A 24,254-nucleotide genomic window follows, 5' to 3' on the forward strand; every position below is an offset into this window, starting at 1 on the left:
TACCTGCAGAACTCTCCATATTTGCACTGTGAAGTTTGATGGAAGTAACACTCCACAGTCTTTATGCTCGGTCGTGGAAGATGGTTACCACACACCAGAATCTGGATGCCGCTGAATCTGAAGATCGTTTCCAACATGCTTCTCACAATTCTCCAGTCCAGCCTGTCGAGCCCAGAGGCTAATTTCGGGATCGCCAACTCCACGAGATTTTGGTCGAGCATCGTCTCCTTCAGTCTAGTAAGACCCCTCCAGACATCTTCATAGGATGGTTTGTCTCGAGAATGCTTTTTGGTCACCAAGTAAAAGATGTTTCTCTGACCCTTCTTCAACTGTAGCACTCCTCCGACTTCTGGATTCTGTTCTCGTAACATTTGAAGCTGACCGAATTTCTTGTTGAATACCTCAGCGATGCCCTTGGACATTTGGAGATCCTCTGCCACGCAGTGCGCTAGGGCGTAATCAACTGGAACCTTGAAAAGGTCTCGTGGCTCTTCTCGAGTTACCCCATGTACGACCTTCTGTCCGTTCGAGTATAAAGACATGAATTGCTGGAACGTCATTTCATCCTCTGGTGGTCTGAGGGCGCGAACTTGGTCGTGATTTCCAGCATAAGGAGCCAGTCTATTAAAATGGACGACCCTAGGCTTTCCTCGAGGTGGCTTATGGATTCGGTAGACGAGGTCATTAATCTTTTTCATGATTTTGTACGGACCTTCCCACGAGTTCCGCAACTTCGGTGATAAACCACGGCGGCGCTTAGGATTGTACAGCCAAACTAGGTCGCCGATTTCGAATCCTCCAGCATTCGCCTTGATGTCATAGGCCTCCTTCATCCTATCGCTGGCACTCCGGATGTTCAGAAGGACTCGTTCATGAATGTCGTCCATTCTCTGCCGAAGCTTGCTGACATAGTCTTCCCCCGCAGTGTCTTGTTCTGGAGGCATCCCAAATTTTAGGTCGCAAGGAAGCCGCAGCTCTCGTCCCATTATAATACTGGCAGGGGTTTGGCCGGTTGACTCGTGCACTGCCGAACGATAAGCCAGCAGGAACAGGTGGAGGTATTGGTCCCAGTCTCTTTGATGGTCAGAGACTACCTTGGACAAGTGGCGGTTTATAGTCCTATTCATTCGTTCCACCATTCCGTCGGACTGTGGATGTAAGGCTGTGGTTCTGGTCTTTCGAATGTCCAACAGTTTACATATTTCTTGGAACAGGTTGGACTCAAAATTTCTGCCCTGGTCCGAATGCAGCTCCAATGGGACACCGAATCGACATATCCATTCCTTTACCAGGACGCCAGCGACGGTAAAGGCTTCCTGGTTGGGCAGGGCATAGGCTTCTGCCCACTTGCTGAAGTAATCCATGGCTACCAGGATGTATTTGTTCCCATGGTGGGACTCTGGGAACGGGCCGGCGATATCGATGGCGATTCTCTCGGAAGGACTACCCACGTTATACTGGCGCATTGGAGCTTTCGGTCGTATCCTAGGTCCGTTACTGGCAGCTTTCTGCACCAGTCCTTGACGTCGGCTTGACAATTAACCCAGTAAAACCTTTGTCTTACTTTCTGGAGGGTCTTCGTTACTCCCAGATGTCCTCCAGTGACTCCATCATGGATTTCTTTGAGCACCTCCCGTCGTCTGCTCCTGGGTACCACTGTCTGGTGCCTTTCTTCTGCACCGTCTTCAGACTCCAACACCCGCTTCAGAACCCCGTTTTCCAAAGTAAGGGAGTTCCATTGTGCCCAGTAGGACTTGATCACTGGCGAATAACCTGCTTCCTCCTGCCACGATGGTCTTCGATTACTTTTCTTCCATCCGATGACTAAACCAAGATCTGGGTCTTTCTCTTGGTCTTCCTTGATCTTATCATCCTCCCAGTTGTCGTCTACAGCTGTAGTTCTACAAATAGCTGCTTCCTTCTCTTCTGCTCGTCGACAATGTGAGCAGTCATCGGGGCAAGGTCTCCGTGATAGGGCATCTGCGTTTTTATGGCTAGTCCCAGCTCGATGTTCTATTTCGAAGTCAAATTCTTGTAATCTCTCAATCCAGCGCGCTACTTGGCCCTCGGGATTTTTGAACTGCAGAAGCCATTTGAGAGCTGCATGGTCCGTTCTCAACAGAAATCGTCTTCCATACACGTATTTGTAGAAATGCTCTACTCCTTTGACTACGGCCAACAGCTCTCGCCTGGTGACACAGTAATTACGCTCTGGTTTACTGAGCGTTTTGCTGAAGTAGCCAATAACTTTCTCCTGTCCATCCTGGATTTGAGAAAGAACTGCTCCAAGTCCCACGTTGCTGGCGTCCGTATCCAAAATGAACTTTCCATCAGGTAAGGGGTAGCTCAAAACGGGAGCGTTGATCAAAGCTCTTTTCAGCTTCTTGAATGAGTCTTGGCATTCCTCAGACCACTGGAACTGGATCTGCCCTTCTGTGAGGCGAGTCAATGGTTTGGCGATGTTGGCAAACCCCAGCACATATCGGCGGTAGTAGGTGCATAAACCAAGGAAGCTCCGAAGCTGATGTATGTCTTTTGGAATGGGCCAGTCCTTAACTGCTTTGATCTTTTGTTCGTCTACCGCCACTCCTTCCCCAGAGACAACGTGGCCAAGGTAACGGACTTCTTTCTGGAACAGATGGCATTTCTTGGGACTCAGTTTTAATCCAGAACTCCTCAGACGCATGAACACCTCCTCCAGATTTTTCAAATGATCGTTGAACGATTTTCCGACCACGATTATATCGTCGAGATACACTAGACACGTCTTCCATGAGAGACCTTTGAGAACCGTTTCCATCAATCTCTCGAAGGTCGCTGGAGCATTACAAAGCCGGAATGGCGTAACCGTGAACTGCCACAATCCTGAGCCGATGGTGAAAGCTGTCTTTTCTCGATCTTCTGGGGCCAATTCAACTTGCCAATATCCACTCTTCAAATCCAAGGTCGAGAAAATTGTGGAGCCGGCTAGCGTGTCTAGGGTGTCGTCGATTCTTGGAAGAGGGTAGCTGTCTTTCTTTGTCACGTGATTTAGTTGGCGATAATCCACGCAGAACCTTGTCGAGCCGTCCTTCTTCTTCACTAACACGACTGGGGAAGACCAGGGGCTGTCAGAAGGTTCGATGACTCCTTCTTTTCCCATATCGCTGACTATCTTGTCTGCCTCTTCTCTCTTGGCAAGAGGGAGTCTTCTAGCCGATTGCCGGATTGGTCGGGCATTCCCAGTGTCGATTCTATGCTGAACCACATTCGTTCTGCCGCCTTTTCCTTCTCCAATATCGAAGATTTCCTGGTACCTCTTGACTAACTCCCTCAATTTAGATCGGTGAGTTGATGGTATGTCTTTGGAGGAAATGTCAATTAACTTCTCCAACTCTTTAGGCAAGTTGTTGGCTTGGCTAACTGAACTGCGTACACTCCGTATGACAGAGGAAATGGACGAACAGCGCCCCAGCATGGTTCCTTTCTTCAAGGTCACGGGAAAGTAGTTGACATTCATGACCCTGACCGGCACAACTTTATCAACACGCAACAGGGTCTTACCCAGTGCAATTCCTCGTCCAATTTTCTCATCATGTATCTTGGGCTCGAACATTACCACATTCCCGCTGCTCGTACCACCGTCCAAGCGAGCTTCTAGTATGGTTTCAGCCCTCTCAGGTACGCACACGTCTTCGGCCAACAGGACTCTAATTATCTCTTCGCTTCTTCCATGAAGCACCAGCTCTTCTCCGCCGACACGTAAGACGCCGTCTTGAAAATTCAGCTCGAACCCTCTGGAATTCATTATGTCCATTCCAATGATCGCATCGTCCTCGATGTCCGCCACCAATGCACGATGTTTCAATTTTGTGCTGCCCAACACTAATTCAATTGGTAGTTCTCCTAGTACAGTGGCTGGCTCCCCTGTTGCAGTGCGTAACTTCCAGCTTGACGGTTCAATTCTTGCCGGTGTTTTGGCAAAGGTTGGCCCGAGAATGGTTCTCGTCGCACCTGTATCTAGCAGCATGGTGCAAGGCTCGTTGTTGATGAGGCCGTCTACGAAAACACCTTTGTCTTGTCGTTGGCAACATATGCGTTTTTTACGGGGGCTTGCTGGGTACAGGTCGACGATTGCCCCTTCTCATCGACCCCCTCTAGTTTTCCTGATTTGGTGTCGATTCTTTGAAAGCTGGACATTTGCTACGCACATGTCCAATTTTCCCACAGTTCCAGCATCTTATATTTTTCCTCTCAGGCAAAACTTCTTTCATTACTTTTCTGATGGTGGCCTCAATATCTGCAGGCACTTGTCCATCCTCCTCGATAGCTCGAACTTTGCTCTGGCTCTTGCAGGATTGTTTTGCAGCCTCAAACTCCAGAGCGCTTGCCAGTGCATCCACGAGATGTTTGGGATGAGCTAGCGTCAAAGCCTGTCTCGTTTCTTGGTCGCGAAGTCCATCCAAGAATGCTTGAACTGCTAACCGCTCCATTACATTTTCGGGTGTAGCAGGATACGCCAGACGGACCAATCGAGCTATGTCGGCTTCAAACTCCTGTAGGGATTCTCCTGATTTCTGGCAGCGGTTCTTGAGCTGTGAATGGTAAACGTGCTCTAGGTGGGCCTGTCCATACCGCAGTTCAAGATGCTTTACAAGTTGGTCATAGTCTTCCTGTTCCTGGGCCGTGAGGGTTTGCAGTATATTCGTTGCTTCTCCACGCAACGCCAATGTTAATGCTACCGCCTTTTCTCCTGCATTTCATCCATTCGCTCTGGCCGCAGCTTCAAATTGTCGGCGGTAATTTGCCCAAGGAGTTTTTCCGTCGAACTAGGGCGGCTTCATGGAGAGCTTTCCTGGTTCAGAACTGAGTTTGACATCTTTCAGTTCCGGAATTGAGTTTTCAGTAACCGTTTCTGTGGGTTGGGCAGAATTAACAATTTGGTTTTGCAACTTGCTAATTGTTTTTTTCATATTGCTGATTTCTGCCTCGAATTCGCCCTTAATTTCATTGCCTAACTGTTTTCCCATTTTCTTCATTTCTGCTCCGATTTCATCTTTGATCTCCCCTTTGATTTCCTCTCTGATTTTGTCTATCTCTGTCTCGATGGTTCCTATCCTTTCTTCGAGTAGGCTTGCCACACTACAAAGCTCTTTCTTCAAGCCTTCTGCATTTTCTAGAAGTTCTTCCTTCAAGCACTTCGAATTTTCCAGAAGCTTCTCCTCCAGACTTACCGAATTTTGTTGGAGTTCATCTTTCAACGATTTGGTGTTCTCCTCGAGTTTGTTCATTATTGAACTCCAATCACCCCCAGAAACTTCGAATAAATATGTTTCGGGATCTTCTGATTCAATCAAGTTGTCTCATAGTCTCTTCTGGAGTACTGATTTTTTTCCGAAAGAATCCAGTTCTCTCTCCTCCAATTCTTGCTTCAGTTCGGCAACTTTCAAGTCCACTAGGCGCACTTTCCTTGAACACATTTTATCTCTTACTGTCTATTTTACTCAAAACTGAATATGTCCACTTATTTAATGGAGTTCGAAACACTTATTTATTTTCACAAGTCTATTTTTCGCGAGAAGGGTCTATCAGTTTATGTTTCCGTCGCCCGGTACTGTCCGCTTCGCGAAACACAATGAATCACCAGTCTATCTGCGCGAAAGTGCGAAAGTTTTATAGTCAATTCCACCGTAATACAAAAATTGTCCACCAAGCGCTCACAAATTTATTTTAAAAATCCACTTCTGATCACCAATTGTAACGAATTAAAGAATTAACTGTCTTAAACAAATTTATTTTAACAATACTTCACTATCACAACTAATTTATTTACACCACTCAGTAACTAACGCTTAATTTATCTTCACCGTTTGTTAACCGCTCGAATCGCTTTCTTGGTACAAGAGCGACGTTTTTATATTGTCAACGAACGTTCCGGATCCCTCTGCGGATTTCGGGACTCATCTGCATCCTTCCCGCTCTTTCGCGGTATTCCGTGATGCGTCATGCGTCGATCAGGGCCGGCTTCAGATTCATTACATCTGTTTCGATGAAAAGTCACTGGCTTCGGTGTGTAAAGAAGAACTGGAAGTAGCTGGGTATTCACTTAATAAGCCTCTACCGCCTGGTTATAATAACTTCGAAGACCCCACAATTCACACCTATGTACAAACATACGTCTGCATACTTCAAAGATCCACCAAGTAATGAATGTTCAATCTGTGTGCCCACCAAGGTAATAGTGGTGTGACGTCACAGCAGCAACCGTTCAACGCTAGGAGAACGAGATGTTCACTCCACGGCGTGTGGCTGAGTAATGCGTATTCATCGGTGTGTCCTCACCTCTCGATGAGACGATGGCTATGACGTAACGCATCGCTCTAGCGTTGTGATAAGGAGTGTGTTAACGTCTGCCCTCTAAGAGAACGCAACAACCACTGTTTATTCGTATCGATATCTGTTAACACATCCAGCTGGGAGGTGGGCTTGGCTGTGACGTCAGGCATCTCTAGTGGGTAGCAACTAGCAATGCGAACCTTTCACGGTTTCATGGTGGGGGTGACTCGCACTGTTTGACATAAAAGAAATGCCTGGCACACTATCAAATCAGTAGACCAATATATCTGCAGCAATTAGTAGAGTGTTATTCAGTTCGTAATAGAAGACGGTGAGTGTATTTTTCTGTTTGTTATTGTTTATATTTTCATACATATTTTCATGTCCTTTTGAAAAGTAGACTTGAATAAAATCAATAATTTGATTGTACAGGAGGTTGAAATACTAGAGCAAAAGGCCTTATCATCAATGCCAATTGATGAAGTGTACAGAATTAAACATATGTCAACTTATCCTACAAGGTTTGGTAAATCAATTTTATTAACTTTGGAAGATGAAAGCAATGATAAAGTATTTCAAACATGACTACCAAAACGTATTTCGTTGCAATTCAGTGATGACGATATAACTTGTATCAACTCTTCGGGTGGTAAATATACGATGACATATTTAGGTCAGAGCCCACAAAGTTTTGCTGGCATGAAAACGCGATCTCTAGTCAAATTTAATATGATTGAATAATAATAGTAATTATTTATAGTGAATTTATTTTTGTGTCAATAATATTCATATATTAGATGATTTAGATGATAATTATATGGAAATATAAACATTACTAACTCAGTTGAATACACTCACTTTATAAGTACAAGTAAAATGGGAAAGTGAGTATTATATCATAGAAACAAGTTGGAGGTTGCTTATTGTTTTTTTATACGATTTCAGTTCCACCATTCAAAGATGTGGATGCGGTATGCAAGTCAAGATTGGATCGATGTTGTAGATCTCAAATCATCAGTTCAACATTTGTCGTCTGAATTGAAGGTGTTGGGTGATGGAGCCGAATATGCAAGCATTTATGATATGAGTGTATGCTATGATGAAAAACAAATAGAATTATGTATTCGTGATGCTAATTATAGTTTCGGGCCACGGGAACCACTTTTTAAAAAGACTTTATTTAGATTTACAGACTTTATTGTACAGAAGTTACTCTGACAATCGTACTAACAGAACTGACTCTTCCTTCAAGATAGGTGGCTTTTATAAGTTTATTATAACTTAGTCAGCATTTGATGAATAAGCATAAAGGAGGGTTTTATATACATAACTCCTCCATCCCTAAGATGAAAATAATACATTGATATTATTTTCATCAACATTTTCTAAATGAATATTTTCTTGTTTATTTTTCCTTTTGAAACATTTAAATTTGTTCTTATATTTGGAATGTAAAATAAAATATGTAAGAAGTATAATAAATATAAATATACAAATATACATTAAAGTATAAGAAGTGCTGTCTTCTTCTAAGGCTTCTAGTCGATGTAATTGGGTTTTTTCAGCAAGGTCCTGAAGTCGGGTTAGTTCGTCGAGGTTTACTCTTTCAGGAACTTTCATAGGGTTATTCTTAGGATGTAGCTGGATAGTATCTATTTCGGGTAACTGTAGAGGGTTTCCTTGAACGGAAGTGGCGTCGTTGGAATAAACTTCGCCTCTGACAGTGAGGTTACATTTATGTGGGATATGGATCAACTGTGGTTGTCCGATATTTTCGTATCCATGCTCCTTACAATTTTTCTCAATCATGATCTTATCAATGGGGATAATAATAATGTAGGCATCGTTGACAGGTTCTATTATGTCCTGGTCTAATTGAATTTGAATCGTCTGGCATTGATGATCGGTTTTACCAATTAGTAATTTCGGTAAACAATCTTCTTTTGAAATTTGGTTGTCAACATGGTATATGCAGGTATTTTCGATTCTCGTACAGGGTTCATCTTCATAATGATGGTAAGTCGAGTTAGGAATTATATAGGGTTTTAAAGGAACGATAGCTTGGTTGAGTATTGGAATTGGGAACAAATGGAAGTAATCATAAACATTTTCAAGAAGTATCGGAAAATGAATTGCAAATATAATAATTCCATTTTTATAATTAATTTCAATTTTCAGTAATTTGTTATACGACTGAATGTTTTTAAAGTTTGGTAAACTGCCTTTGTAAAGGTTTAACATTATTTTTAATAATTCTTCGATATCAGATAATGGTAATATCGTGCTATGAATGATGTTTAATTCTGCAAATAAAATTGAATCTCCAATGTTATTAAGTATTGATAATATAATTTGACAATCTATTATCATTGTATCAAGAGAATTTTGAAGTCTTAAGAATAGCGTGAACTTATTCAGATTTAAGACAATACTTTTTATTTGTTCGTCAATTAATTGTTGGTTTTTAACAATTTGCTGTAAGCTATTCATAGTTTCGTTCATAAATTTTCTTGTGATAGTTAGGTAATTTTCTAAATCATGGTGAAGCATGTTCTGATTCTTTTCCAAAGTGAAAATTGCTTTATTATATTTTTCTGCATCTTCATCATCTAAAGTACCAAAGAGCCATTTACTTGTTCTGCCTACTATATTAATAAGTGCCCTTTTCGATCGATTATTTTCTTGAGGTTTATTATTGATTAATTTCACTTTAATTTTGTCTAGCAAATAATTCAGATGATTATACATGTGGTGTAGTTGTGGGTATAAAGGGTCTTTGATTAAGATAAATTCTGCGATTGTTTTTGTATTATTATTTAAGATGTTTAGGGGAGAATCAAATTGTTTTAAGTCAATGTATTTTATAAACGTATGTTTTTGTGTAGTGGTTCTTGCTTTTCCAAGGGAAAAGGGAAGGATAGGGTTATTTATCCTCGTCATTATTATGTCTTGTCCTGTCGTCGCAAGGATTCCAAGAAGTAGAAGGTATAACGTTGTCATCTGAAACAATTTGTTTCTTAATGATTTTTCTTTGTGGCTTTAACTTACTTTTATGGTATTTTGATTTAGAAGTTTCAATTTTGAAGTTACTATCTTTTTTTGGTTGAATTTCCTTATATAAGGGTGATAATTTATTTCGAGGAGTTTCTTTAAGAAAATATTTTTATCAATTTCAATTTCTGGGGGGGTCATTTCTGTTGGAATTTACTTTAGATAGGTTTTTGGCTTTTTCATTGTTTTGTTCTACTATTTCTTTTAATACTTTCATATTTCTTGAATGTTTTTCTATATAGTTTGAGGTTATCTTTTCTAACGTTACATCATAAGGGCTCTGGTGTTCTACATTACCTTTAATAATTTGAAAGGGTGTGAATTTAGTTGCGGAATGGACAGAATTATTATATCCTAGAATCGCATACAACATTTGTTTTGTTATTGGTCGATTAGGAAATTCTAATTTTAAAGTTCGTATTTCCTCAATTAGAGTAGAATGAAAACGTTCTACCGGACTATTACTGTTAGGGTTTTTTGGGGTGATGTAATGCAACATAATTTTATGGAGTTTGCAAAAATCTTCAATCAAGTTATTTTTAAATTCTGTGCCGGAATCGCAGGTTATTTTATTTGGAATACCGTAATGATCTAAGATGTCTGTCGCATTTAGTTGTATGGGGTATGCTTGTGCAAAGCGCGAAAAGCTGTCAATAATTGTTAGGAATTTTAGTCTATCAAGTGATAGAACATCAACATAAATATGTTCAAACGGGTATTCTCCAATTGGTGTTGGGTTAAATTTTATGACATTAGGGTGCCTTTCGTATTTTGATTTTTGACATGTTACGCATGTATTTACGTAGTTTGTTATGTCTTGAATCATATTAGGCCAATAGTATACTTTTGATAGAGACAGTTTTGTTTCATTAATGCCTCTATGTGTAGTTTTTGTTTCATGATGGTATTTAATTTTTTCTCGTTGTTTATTTTTCTTCAAAATATCTTTCAAAAGCATATTACTTTGAACAAGTTTGAAGGCTGAGTTTCTAAAATGTTTTTGGATTATCGGAATTATTACATTCTTTAGTTCCTCTTGAAATATTATACCATAGACAGTATTAGGTTTCAAATATTCTAAAAAGATTTTTACTATATCGTTTTCAATGTTTCTATTAGATTTACGATTTCTTTCCTGAGGCGTCCGCTTTCTTCGGTACAATCCAAATAGGGCTACTCCAAGCTGATGATGATGGTCGTATTATTCCGTCATTCAACATTTTTCTATTTGTTTATTAACTTCTTCTTTATGGCAATGAGGAAACCGATAGGATTTAGTGTGTACTGGTATTTCGTCTGTCGTTTTAATTTCATGTTTTATTTTGTTTATGAAAGAAAGTTTAGTATTCTCATCATGAAATATGTCTAAGAATTCTTTGCAAACTGTTGAAATTGCGTTTTTTTCTTCCGTGTTCATATGGTCGGTCCTAATTTTACTTGTTATATCAGTTATGGAATTATTATTATAATTTTCAGGTAAGGCTTGTTCAATATTATAAAATTCAAATTGTTCTTTATTTATTTGGTTGGATGGGAACGGTTTATTCATTGTTATAGAGATAGTTTTATTAGTTTTATTAAAAATTTCGAAAGTTGCGCGATAATTTTTGGCATAAGTTATTGTTTCAGGTACGTATAATTTATCAATAAATCCCTCTGGAATTATTATTTCTCCTTCACTGATATCGACAGGGTATTTCTTTATTAAAGTTTCATATGGTGGTATTTCGAAAGTAAAAGAAGTTTCGTGAGGCTGTCTATAGTAGAAAGGGATTTGTACAATTTCATTTCTTAAGATTTGATTGCTAAAATCGATATTTAAGTCAAGATTTTTAAGTTCTTTTAAACCTAGAATTCCATCAAAAAATTCATGAAATTGGAATAAAATATATTCCGTTTCATAGTTGCTTTGAAATTCTTCAAAAGCTGGGATAATAGCTTTATATTGAATTTCTTTTTCACCTAATGAAGTTTTTAACTGAGAGGGTTCTCTGAATATTCTGTCTGGATAATATTTTTCTACAATAGATGGTCTTAACATGGAAGTATGACATCCGGTATCAATTAGTAGTTTAATAGGGGGATTTTGGATTTGTATATAAGGTAATCCATTTATAGAGCCTGAATAAAGTTCTATTATACCGTCTTGTTTGTCGGAGGCGGTTTGTAAAAATTTTCGTCTTCGTATTCAGTGTTTGAGTCAGTTATTTCAGTCGTTTCTTGGGGCGTAAAGTAATATTCATTTAATTCATCAGTTAATTGATATTGATCTGGAGGGTATTGGTCTTCAATTGGGTATTGGTCTTCGACAGGGTATTGGTTAATGGGGTAACCTAGTGTCATGTCGTATTCATTCTCATTATTATGGTTGTAAAGTTCTTCACTTATAAAGGTTTGTCTTGGGGGTTGCCTAAATGATCGGATATTTGCTGGGTGGTAAGGCATATTTGATCTACTAACCGTAGGATTTCTAGAAGTAGTCGACATTGGTTGAATGATTCTAGTATCAGGTTTATCTGTTGGTTTAAACACATTTTGGGGTGGTCCAAACACTTGTTTATTCGTTAAAAATTTATGTTGAACTTGTTTAGGTTGGATCGTTATGGGTTGGCTTGGAAATTGTGGTTTTTGGTTAAATTGTTGATAATTATTAAAAGGTCTATTTGACATTTGACTAGTAGAAGGTGTAGGATTTCTAAAGTTAGTTTGTTGAAAATTTTGTAAGTGTGAATAATTTTGTACAGGGAAATTACTATAATTTGGTTTCATTTGTTTTGGTGGGTGTTGTTTTTGAACGTTAGTGCTTGAGCGATTCTGAAAAACCATGTTTTGTGTTTGTCTAAAATTTTCATCTTCCAAAACTAAATTCATTGCTTCTTCAAGACTATCTGGTTTTTGAACAATTACTTTATCTTGTAATCTAATAGTTAAATTTCTCATAAATACTTTCAAAGACTGTGATTGATATTGACGAATATATATCGCTTTAGTCTGTGGGTCTACAGCGGCAATAGAATTAATTTTAAAGATTAATACTTCTCAGTACTTGTATTCTTTTCGCAAAATCAAGGGGGTGTTCGTTTCTATTAGGGACAAGTGTAAAAAGGTTCAAGGTTATCTAAATTTTGTCTATCACCAAATGTATTTCTTAATTCATTTCTTATTAAAATCCATGTGTTTAATTCCGTTCTTGTACCAATCAATAATTGTGCTCTATCTCTGAGTTTACCAATAATAATACTCAAGATACACTGATTTAGTGTATCGTCAGCGCTATAATATTTATTATAAAATTTGTCAATTGCATTTATAAAAATTTCGAGGGTGTCTGGAGATCCATCATACAAAGGTATGGTATCAGAATAAATTTTAAATAAAGTATAATTAATTTCGGTGGACATATTTGAAACGGATAGAGAGACAAGCGACTGTACTAAATCTTCAATTTCAGGTTCGGTCATGTGTTATTGTCGCGATCTTATCGGAAAAGATTGCTCAGCGAGTCTATTCAAGATAAAAGTTTGCTTTCTTCATTTATTCAGAAAAGAATCACGGTAATAATATTGCGAAGTTTATCACAAGAATATTTCTGAAGCGTCGTTGTGTGTGTGTGAAATTAATACTCTCTTTATATCAGCGTATGATATAAATAGATTATTTTCTGTCTATTAATCATATGATATAAGTAGCAGCAAGTTATTCTTTAGCTTCTTTGTTTTACTATTCAGTGAACACTATGCATTTATTGTTTGCTATGAGTGAGGAAAGAGAAAAATGATTTGAATGTATGAAATTTTGATTCGGCGTTTTTCACTTAATTGCTTCAATTTAAATCAGTATTTAAATTGTCTTTCTTAATCTACGTGACTTCTATAGTCCTGTCACCAATTTCAATTGCTATAAGAGAAAATGATGTCTGTTTTCGTTTTTGATTATAATAATCACTTTTCCGAAACTTCCACAAATATTTACGATAAAGATTTTAAGGAAATTTTGGAATCAGGTAGGAAATCTCGACTTACCTCGATGGTGTGTCAGTATTCTTTCCTGGAGGACTGTAGTAGCTGAGTCTGACGATCCGGTCCTTTTTGTGGGTGGTTGGTGGACGAAGCTGGTTTCTTGTAGTGGACAAACAGTTGGTACTGAAGAAAATTCAGGATCGATTTTCTTCCATTATCCTACCGACGGCGCCAATTATAGTTTCGGGCCACGGGAACCACTTTTTAAAAAGACTTTATTTAGATTTACAGACTTTATTGTACAGAAGTTACTCTGACAATCGTACTAACAGAACTAACTCTTCCTTCAAGATAGGTGGCTTTTATAAGTTTATTATAACTTAGTCAGCATTTGATGAATAAGCATAAAGGAGGGTTTTATATACATAACTTGCTGAGAACTATCGGAGTGGTGCAGAAGTTTGTAACAAATTTTTGGATAATGAATTGAAATTGTGTTAACTTTGTGAGGTTATGATTGAACTGAACCTGAGAAGATTCCTGAATAGTCTCCAACCATACTTACCAGAATGGATTATTCATCACTTTGAATTGAATGATGAAAATCGAGAGGAAATTAAAGATGGTCGCGAAAATGATGACTATGAGGAAGAAGTTATTTTAGATAGTCTGTATGTTCCTGTAAATCATAAATAATGTCAAATAAAAAACTTTGTATTATTTTCGTGTGTTATTTATTTAAATCCCATTATATACAATTAAAAATGATTACAAAACAATAAATATGATATATATATGAATTAGGAAAAAAATTACAATACACGATATAAGTCAGTTACAAATAAGAAAAAGATCATAAAACAGTACATGATAGAGTGGAAAAATGAAATGATATCAATGATTCGAAGAGTGTCAATATTTGCTGTGAACTGAACCATCCAATACAGTGTATGTTAAAACTGTATCATGCAAAATTAATGTATATACTTTAGTGTTGTCTGGAAACTTGGTCTTTCTCGTCCCAAACTCAATCTTTATATCAATAGTTGATGATTTTGTTGCATTCGGTTGGTGGTAACAATCGATGATGAATAGTGGATTCTCTCTAAATTGTCCAATGTCCATCAGAGGTTCACTCATATTTTTATCATAATAACTTCGCTGGAAACTCTCAAAAGCATAATAAGCAGAAGCATCAAGTTTTTTATCGAAATTCAAATTCCAACGCTCATATGGATAAACTTCAGAATTCAAATATACTCGAATACTATTGATAACGGCAGTTGTGAATTTTGCAATATCCTGTGTTCTATCTTCAGATGTGGTAGTACTTTGGAATGCGATGATTACAAAACGAGGAGTTTCCTGAGCGATAGTTGTTTTGATGGCCCATATGTCTGAAGAAGTCCCACGTAATGATGGTAGTTCATAGTTCACATACGATAAGTCAACTTGATTTTGGCATTCAGACCGCTTTTGTTTATTCTACTCAAAAGTTTGAGCTTGTGTTTATCATCTGGTACAATATGTCATATTTTCCATTTGATTTTATTCATTTCCAAATCAGCATCAACCTCACCTATATATGAGTTTTTGAATGATCGAGCGATAATCAAAATTAATTCCTGTTTAGCATTCAAGATACTTTTGTTATAATCTTCAGCAAAACCCATCAAATATTTCAGTGGTAGTTTTCCACTGAATACATAACTGTTTATATCCAAGATATCTTGTTTCAATTGTGAAAGTCCCCAGCCAGATGTCAATAATGTGTTAGCATGTGATTGTCCAAATGATATCATGATTTTCATTGTAGATGTTATCCCGGGTTTTTTAACAACAGCCACTTGTTCACCACCCATTTTGTAACGAATTTCATCAAAGATAAATGCAATTGCAAGTTATGTATATAAAACCCTCCTTTATGCTCATTTATCAAATGCTGACTGAGTTATAATAAACTTATAAAAGCTACCTATCTTGAAGGAAGAGTCAGTTCTGTTAGTACGATTGTTAGAGTAACTTCTGTACAATAAAGTCTGTAAATCTAAATAAAGTCTTTTCAAAAAGTGGTTCCCGTGGCCCGAAACTATAATTTTATTCGAGAGATAGCATGTTTTCGCTACGTCTTTGGGGGTGAATTTACCTTCTATGTAAATGAAGCTCTCGGCAATATCTAGTATAACATCTTGATTATTGATTGCAATTCTAATTTCATCCGAATTCCTGAATAGCGGTGATCCATAGGGCTTATATGTGTGCTCATGTAAACTTATGAGAGAATGACCGAGCACTGGTTCATCGAATTTTACATAAAAAGAAAGAGGAATGTTCGATCACCTTCTCCAAGATTGTCTCCTTCACATAAAGAGCGTCGCAGACGTGATGACGATTTTCCTCAGGATTCAAGTTCAAGAAAAACTCCATACCGAAGACATCGTAGCAGGGATAGGAGTATATCTTAGAGGGAATGATGACTTGTGATAAATGAAGATATGATCGTGAATGGCTTGACTCATCAAACAATTTTGTGTAACTTCGTTGTAAATAAAAAATATAGAACTAATAATTTTGTTCGATTACCATACAGGCTAACTGGTTGTTTTCAATTGTCTCAACAGTAATAATAATATTTGATGTGGTTCCTTAAATTTTTTGAAAATATATTTGTATTGTATGTTGCTCTAATAATATAATTGGGAATATCAAGGAATAACAGAAAATATCCATCATAATTCCACATTTGAACTAAAAATTACGGTACATGAAGCAGATACAAAATGTTCATGTTTGTTCCAATGTTCATTTCCGAAATGTTTGTATTTGTTCAAGTTGTTCATATTACTACGATTTCCAACTTTTGTTTTCGGGTGACGACTGTCATCACCTGAAGATTTTTAAATATCTAAAAATAGTTAGTATTGCATATCTGGTGATTGGGAAGCGTGCATCATGCATCATGAACATGTTTCTTATCAGATCTTTTTCTGTTAGCTGATGAATAATCATCTTCATTTCTGCTGACGGATTGCAATTGCAATGGTGGAAAAAAAAATTGCATTCGAAGATAAAAGCTATTACACTGGTCAACTTGATATTGAAGGATGAAATTTCGATAAATTAGATCATATATGAACGAAAAAAAATTATATGCCATAGAAATTATGATTTGATTTTGATCGATACTTCATAATAACACGATGAAAATATAGATGTACAGCATATTCATTGATTTTGTGAATAATCTGAAGAAAGCAGAAATGAAATAATAATATTGCTTCAAAATTTTTCTACCTAGAACAGATGAAACTGAAACCCTTTTGATGATGAATTGTAATTCATCAATGAAATTTGTATACCTGCTAAGTCATTTCAATTATAAAGAAGTGTATATGCTCAATAATCAGATGAATTGAATGAGCATGTAATAAACTGATTAGAAATTAGTCGATAGAGAGATTTATTACCCCATTTTGAACTGTATATTTGTTATTTGTCGTATTCAAACCATTGAATGAAATTTTATTCATTAAAAAAAACTATACAGCGTTGCCAAAAGTGAGAAATCAAATACCTGAAAAACCATCGGGGAGTAATAAAAAATCGACAGAAATAATTTCTCTACATAATACTAACTTCTATAAAAAAATCTAATATTTTTTCTGTATCTAACTAGTGAACCATGTGAAATAATGAAAGAAATAAGAATTGATCTTTCTCTTTGGATCAAAAAATTTGTTATGAAGCAAGTTTATGTTGTTTTCATGAATCCTATATATTAATAGTGTTCCTGTAACTACTATACTTATTTTCAATAGAAGCAGCTAGTTATCATAAATAGCCAGGAGGTGAATAAAAGAAATATATAAATATGATTGATTACAGAAAACTGGGCCTCGAACACCCTACCGGGGTTTATTTTCCAACCTTCGAAACCTTCCAGTATCTGCAGCGGTTCACTAGTCGATAAAAAAACATTTGCAAAATAAAATTTGTAGTGAAATTCACATTTCACTAATTATTATTACGATAAATTCACACAAATTTGATTGACCTATGATGTACTGTTTGGAACCTTTGGTGTAGTAATGAATATTACTGGAGTTTTCTCCCAATACCAAATCGTTATTTTTACACCTCGACACGTGTTTTGATGGCCAAGTGATCATCTTCAAAGAGGAAGATAAAACTGATCTTGAAGATCACTTGGTGATCGAAACACGTGTCGAGGTGTAGAAATAACGATTTGGTGTTGGGAAAAAACTCCAGTAATATACAAATTTGATTGATGACTCATAACTTTCTAATTCATTACTTCCATGTAGATTTAGAAAAAATATAACTTTCTCGTATCAGCTTTTTATTTCCCAGTAAATTAATTAGATTTTGAAGGTTTTTAATCATCAACTCTCAGTTCGATATATATACTGGGGAATCGTAGCAAACTGAACATCTTGAAAAAATATTTCGAAATTGAATATTGTGACAATCAGCTAGTCTCTCTGGTAATCAAACAAAATTATTATTTCTGAATTTTTTATTTACATCGAAGTTACATAAAACATTTTGATGTGTCAAGCCAACTTCATTCATCACAAGTCATTAACCCCTGGAAGATGAACTTTCATTCCTGCTACGATGTTTTCGGTATGAAGTTCTTCTTGAACTCGAATCCTAATGTACATAGACAAGCACATTATGAAACCCTGTACCGTGCATTCTCACACACACACACACACACACATCAACCAAATGTAATTACGTCATTATGTCACACACACCAAATCTCATATGAAAAAAAATTCAACGATCCATGCACCAGACACTTCAAGGTCACGTCGCCTCGACTTTACTAAACAAAAAAAAGCAATTAATACGTCAGTTGATTCATATCCAGAATGACTATAATATGGCTATACAAAATTGGTTGATGAGCATTGAGAAACTGTATTTTTCAGTACTGTTTCTCTGAAAGACATCCTCTTATCCATGGTAACACTTCTTTGAACACTTTGTATGCGCATAGATGATTTCATAGCATTCATTCTCGACTTACAAAAATCATGTTGAATGAAGAAAAATCCGACATTAATTTTTGCAGACAGGAGAATGCATATCAGTGTGTATGAAAAACATACATTTCGATTCAATCGGAAGAATCATTGAATCTTATATTTTTCTCGGCGAGAATAGATAACTAAATTCCATCCTAAAATTATATAGCGAAACATTTTATAAATTTTCTCACCTATCCGGTCAGTGAAAAGCATCATCTGATTAAAAAATTCCAATACATTCACATTTCACTAATTATTATTACGATAAATTCACAAAAATTTGATTGATGAGTCATAACTTTCTATTCCATTACTTCCATGTAGATTTAGATTTTCCGTATACTGGGGAATCGCAGCAAACTGAACATCTTGAAAAAATATTTCGAAAATGAATATATGACAATCAGCTAGCCTCTCTGGTAATCAAACAAAATTATTATTTCTAAATTTTTTATTCACATCGAAGTTACATAAAATATTTCAATGCGTCAAGCCAACTTCATTCATCACAAGTCATTAACCCCTGGAAGATGAACTTTTATTCCTGCTACGATGTTTTCGGTATGAAGATCTTTTTGAACTCGAATCCTGAGGAAAATCGTCATCACGCCTGCGACGTTCTTTATGTGGCGGAGACACTCTTGGAGAAGGTGATCGAACATTCCTCCTTTCTTTTCTATGAAATACGGTTCGACTACTGCGATGCCGTTGTTCGTCCAAACATTCATTTCCTTTCTTGGAGAAACGTAACGAATTCTGAGAACCGCCACTACGATCTTGATGTGGAGACGCTATACGAAAATGCGTCACTCTTTTCCTGTAGGATAAGGCTCGACTCATGCCATGGCGTTGATCGTAAAAACATTCATATTCTCTCTTAGAGGAACGTTGTGAATTTTGAGGTAAAACGACATCACGCCTGCGACGCCCTTTATGTGGTGGAGACATCCTTGGAGAAGGTGATCGACAATGCCTCTTCCTTTTCCAGGAAGAAATGTTTGTACCCATGCTGCCGGAATGTATGCGATGTTCCCCAGGTGGAGGAAAGGGAATTCTCCTGAAAGAAGGTGATCGAGCATGTCTTTCTTTTCTGGAAGTCACGTACTCATCTTCTCTATGGTACCTCTCAGTATGACTCGATGGGGGGATGACTGGAAATGTCACATCGCAATGCCATACCGGAATGCTCTGGAGCAATGCCAGGAGTATACCACGAAAACGGAAATCCATAATTAGGAGGTGGGTTCTGAATAGTTGCCATTGGTAGTGGTTGGGAAGCACAAGCGATGACCTGCCCAAGAATAGATGGAATGTTACCATATTCTGCCTTTGGTCCATCTAGCGAAGCCGTCTCCGACATCCTGTCAGAAAAATCACAACGAAGTGGAATGGCACTATCACATTTTGCTGTTGATTCATTGAGCAGTGTTCTTGCCGACATTCCACTACATGAACTTTCTATTGGATCCAACTTTGTTGATGAAAAAGAAAATGGAAACTCTTTAGACTCATCACGCTCAGTAGTGACAATCACATCTGCAACTTCAGGTGGTGATGACATGAGCCCTTCAACTGGATGCAAATAGATGTTCTCACTGTGGTTCCCTACATTATTCTCCAGATTTTCAAAATACAACTTGTTGTTCTCGACCAAGTTGTCAGGCGAGTCAAGTTTTGGTCCATTCACAGAAGCAGGAACAACTTTTTGATTATATGCCTCATAATCCACCAGAGGAACTGCATACTCTCCGTCATGAATCATCCTCGCTCCGGGTACCTGAGGACCTTCAACGTTTACCATAAAACTTCTAGGTATACCAGTGCTCTTCTTGACACCTTTTCCATCGGCAAAAGTACAGTCCTTGATCCAATGTCCTTCTTGATGACACTTGTGGCATCTATAATTAGGAGGTAGACGTCCCACTTGATTAAAACCTCGAAATTTTTTATACTTGCTTGGATCATAGTTCTGAGTAGACTGCAACATCATCAATCTGATTTTATCTTCTTCAGAAATATTTAAACTCGACAAGTTCGCCGATTTTTCAATGGGACCTTCTTCAGCTACTTTTGGAAGTGCCGCACATCCTTCTCCATGACTCTCCCACTGTTTCGTTTTTCGAGGAGTTACTGGAATTCTTGCAATGAGAAGTGATGAATTTCTCGGTATTAAGTAGTTCACATCAGTGTAAACCGATTTTGTTTGGGCATCCATTATTTCCAAGTCAACGTCATTGTTTTTCCCAATCCTTTTTTGAAGCATAATGGCGTTCCTTAAATCCTTAACTGAAATATGTTGTCCATCGAATGTGACCCTGTAATATTTTACAGCCGATCTGAATTTGTAATACACAGACATGTTTCTTTCCCTGCTGCGAATTGAACAATTCAATGAAATGTTTCTTCTCTTCCTTCTGATTTGTTTATCAGATGAACAGAATATTATGTTCTCAATATATTGAAATCTGTGCTGAATTGTGTGTGATGCACTGCAATGTACAGGGTTGTAACAATAAGTCACTTGATTTGGAGATGATTTTAGACAAACATTCTCCAGATATTCTATGTATTAGTGAGAGCTGGCTTAAATCACAAGAGTGTTCATCTTTTCAAATAACTGACTATAATTTAATCTCTTTTTTCTGTAGGGAGAAACGTATCAGGGGAGGGGTATGCATTTTTGCTAAAAAATCCTTGCAAGTTAATAACATTCCTATAGAAATTAGTATAGAGCAAGATATTGAGGTATGTGCATTAGCGTTAAACGGTAAGAATAAAACTATAATAATTTTATCGGTATATAGATCACCTCTTGGTAATACTTTAACTTTTTTTGATTCATTTGATCGATTACTTGTGATGTTGTATAGTAAGTATAAAAACTTAGAATTAATAGCTTGTGGTGACTTTAACATAGATATGTTAAGGTTTACTAATGAGAGAACTGACTTTATAAATATACTTGAGCAACATAACATTAGTGCTATTATAAGTGAACCTACTCGTATATGGGGTGATTCAGCAACTTGTATTGATAATATTTTGTCTACTTCTAATCCTATTAGTTACTCCATTAATCATTCCTATATATCTGATCACACTTTCCAGCTGGCAACTTTCAGCTATGATCAGGTTGACCATAACCAAGAAACTCACAAGAGATGTTTTAATGACTACAATATTGAGAAGTTTTCTAGTTTACTGCTGGAGACTGATTGGTCTTCAGTGTATGACTCAGTTGAAGCAAATTCTAAGTTTGATTGTTTTTATAATAAATTTTCCTATTATTTTGATACTTCATTTCCAAAAAAGGTAGTCAAGATAAAAAAATCTGGTGACTCCAGGTGGATAACTACTGCGTGAGAAAAATCAGTAGAAGGTTAACCGAGTTATCTGAGCTGAACAAAGTATATAAAAATGGTTTATATCAGAGGGAATATCAAGAACTCAAAATAATATATCAGGATAAATTGAAACATGCTAAGAAAACTAGCAATGATGATAGAATATCTTCTGCTGATAATAAAGTGAAAGAATCCTGGAAAATCATCAAGGAATCCCAGACTGGTTATTCTGGCAATGCAATACCTTGTCTAGAAAGTGCTGAAGATGGGGTCCTTCTTTCTGATGATTTTGCTATATGCAACCTTTTTAGTGAGTATTTTTCAACTGTTAGCAGTAGCATATCCAAACCTGACACTAAAAATATTAATTATATGTCATCTTCACATCAAAGTATTTTTTTATATCCAGCAACTAAGATGGAAATTGAACAAGTTATCAAAAAAGTTTGTAAGAAAAACTCGTCCGGTATTGATGAAATTCCTGGTCTTGTTATAAAAAACGTTGCCAATGTAATTTCTGAGCCTTTGACTCATATAGTTAACTCCACTTTCATAGAGGGGAGGTTTCCTGATATACTGAAAATGTCAAAGGTTTTGCCAATATATAAAAATAAGGGCTCGAGATCTGACTGTTCATCTTACAGGCCTATTTCGCTACTTAGTCAGTTTTCTAAGATTATTGAATACTGTTTCTATCAAAGATTATATGATTACTTTGAATCATTTAGATTATTTTCTTCTAGTCAAAATGCTTATAGAAGAAATAAATCCACTGTTGGCGCAATTGATCAACTCATTAAACATGTGTTGGAAATCTTGGAAAACAAACAGCAAACTCTGGGGTTATTTTTTGATTTGAGCCATGACATACTGCTACACAAATTTCAGTTTTATGGTATACGTGGTCCTGCATTGAATTGGGTTAGATCTTACCTGACTGGCCGTAGTCAGCTGGTCTGTGTGAATGGAATTAACTCTGTAAGTAAATGTATAGTAAGAGGGGTACCTCAAGGTTCTGTTTTAGGACCTCTTTTATTTTTGGATTTTATTAACGATCTTCCGAAATTTTGTTCGAAAGCTTCCATTATTATAATTTTTGCGGATGACACTAATATCTTGGTATCTGCGGAAACTATGTCCGAAGTAATTGTCAAAGCTAATGAAGTAACTGATCAAATTGAGGAGTGGTGTTCTACAAATGGTCTGCTGCTAAATTCTGCCAAATCTCAAATGCTCAACTTTGTTACTAAAAATATAACTATTGATAAAAGCTATTTAGTAAGATTAAATAATGAAACTGTACATCAAGTTAATTGTACTAAATTCTTGGGTGTTGATATTGATAATAAACTTACCTGGAGTTTCCATGTTGATAGTGTCAAACTGAAGCTCAGTAAACATATATATTTACTTCGTAGGTTGAAACAGTCTCTTTTAATGTTCTCATGCTTTTATACCACAGTTTAATTCAGTCAGTGATTTCCTATGGTCTTGAACAGTGGGGCTTATCAGCTAAAGCTGATGAAGTGTTTGTTATTCAGAAAAAGGTAATCAGAGTTCTGGCTGGGGCATCTTCAAGTGCAAACTGCAGGCCATTATTCATTCGTTATAGTGTATTAACAATGCCTAGTTTGTATATCTACCAAACTCTGATATATATAAGAAAAAATATTTAAATTATTCCTAGAAATGAGCAAATCCATGAACATTTCACCAGAAATAACCTTCAACTTTATCAGCCTTATAGTAGATTGACAGTATCGAAGAATCACCCCATGTGCTGTGGGATTAAAGTATATAATAAGCTTAGTAATGACATTAAGTCCTCAAACATCAATGTCTTTAAAAGGAAGCTTAAGGTTTTTCTATTGCAAAAAGCATACTACTCTGTGGATGAGTTTCTCCTTGAGTCATAATCATAATTTGATTGTAGCTTAGTGATTTTATTTTTATTTAAGTTATGCTTTGTATTTGTTTTTCTATAATAGTTTGACCTGTTGTATCAGCCAGTATTTTATGATGATGTTTGCCTAATGTGATTGTAAATGAACACTGATTCAATAAATGTTTGATTGATTGATTGATTGATATAGTATTTCACTATCACTAAACTTTCACTAATACTAATATGGTTAGATAGGTGTTAGGTATTTATATGGTCGTTATCTAGTTAGTCGGCCGTCCGCATACTGATATATTGTGTAAGTGGGAGTTTATAATGATAATATGAAAATTGGGTGGGAGGTTTTTCGTAAACAGTAAAGGAAAATGCCATGAAATTATATGATTTATTTTGAAAAATGAGTTTAGGATCCAGAAATTTATATAATACAGCGACCATTGATAACTTTTTGCTTCGAATCATGATCAGTTTATAGAATATTCGAAACAATTGAAAATGACAAAAATACTTTGCTCGTATCTCTCTATATGCAATGTGAGGATGTCTTGGGTTCCAGAACGAACAGTCTCAAGTTCTTTAGATGAAAGAGAGCTTTTTCGAATAGTCAATAAAATAGTCAATGGTC

At 36.6% G+C, this 24,254-nt stretch overlaps 2 protein-coding genes across 3 annotated transcripts in view; both read right to left on the reverse strand.

Annotated features, from left to right (window-relative positions):
- The window catches only part of LOC111505753 (venom carboxylesterase-6), a 106,120-nt gene that overhangs the window by 38,759 nt on the left and 43,107 nt on the right, over positions 1–24,254 (reverse strand). The gene's annotated exons all lie outside the window — the stretch shown is intronic.
- LOC141487080 (E3 ubiquitin-protein ligase RBBP6-like) lies at positions 6,843–21,651 on the reverse strand. Its single transcript, XM_074185881.1, has 2 exons — positions 17,469–21,651; positions 6,843–17,252 (listed from the first exon to the last, which is right to left on the reverse strand). The coding sequence occupies exon 1, from the start codon at positions 20,739–20,741 to the stop codon at positions 19,509–19,511; it is 1,233 nt and encodes a 410-aa protein (XP_074041982.1). The 5' UTR covers positions 20,742–21,651; the 3' UTR covers positions 6,843–17,252; positions 17,469–19,508.

This window comes from Leptinotarsa decemlineata, unplaced genomic scaffold, assembly GCF_025532065.1.
Source record: "Leptinotarsa decemlineata unplaced genomic scaffold, Ldec_3_MD MMD2_P_RNA_scaffold_2, whole genome shotgun sequence".
Classification (NCBI taxonomy): Eukaryota; Metazoa; Arthropoda; class Insecta; order Coleoptera; family Chrysomelidae; genus Leptinotarsa; species Leptinotarsa decemlineata.

Bases quoted from the DNA above. Each gene is read 5' to 3' on its own strand.
- LOC141487080 (XM_074185881.1), bottom strand. From the start codon at position 20,741: ATGTCTGTGTATTACAAATTCAGATCGGCTGTAAAATATTACAGGGTC.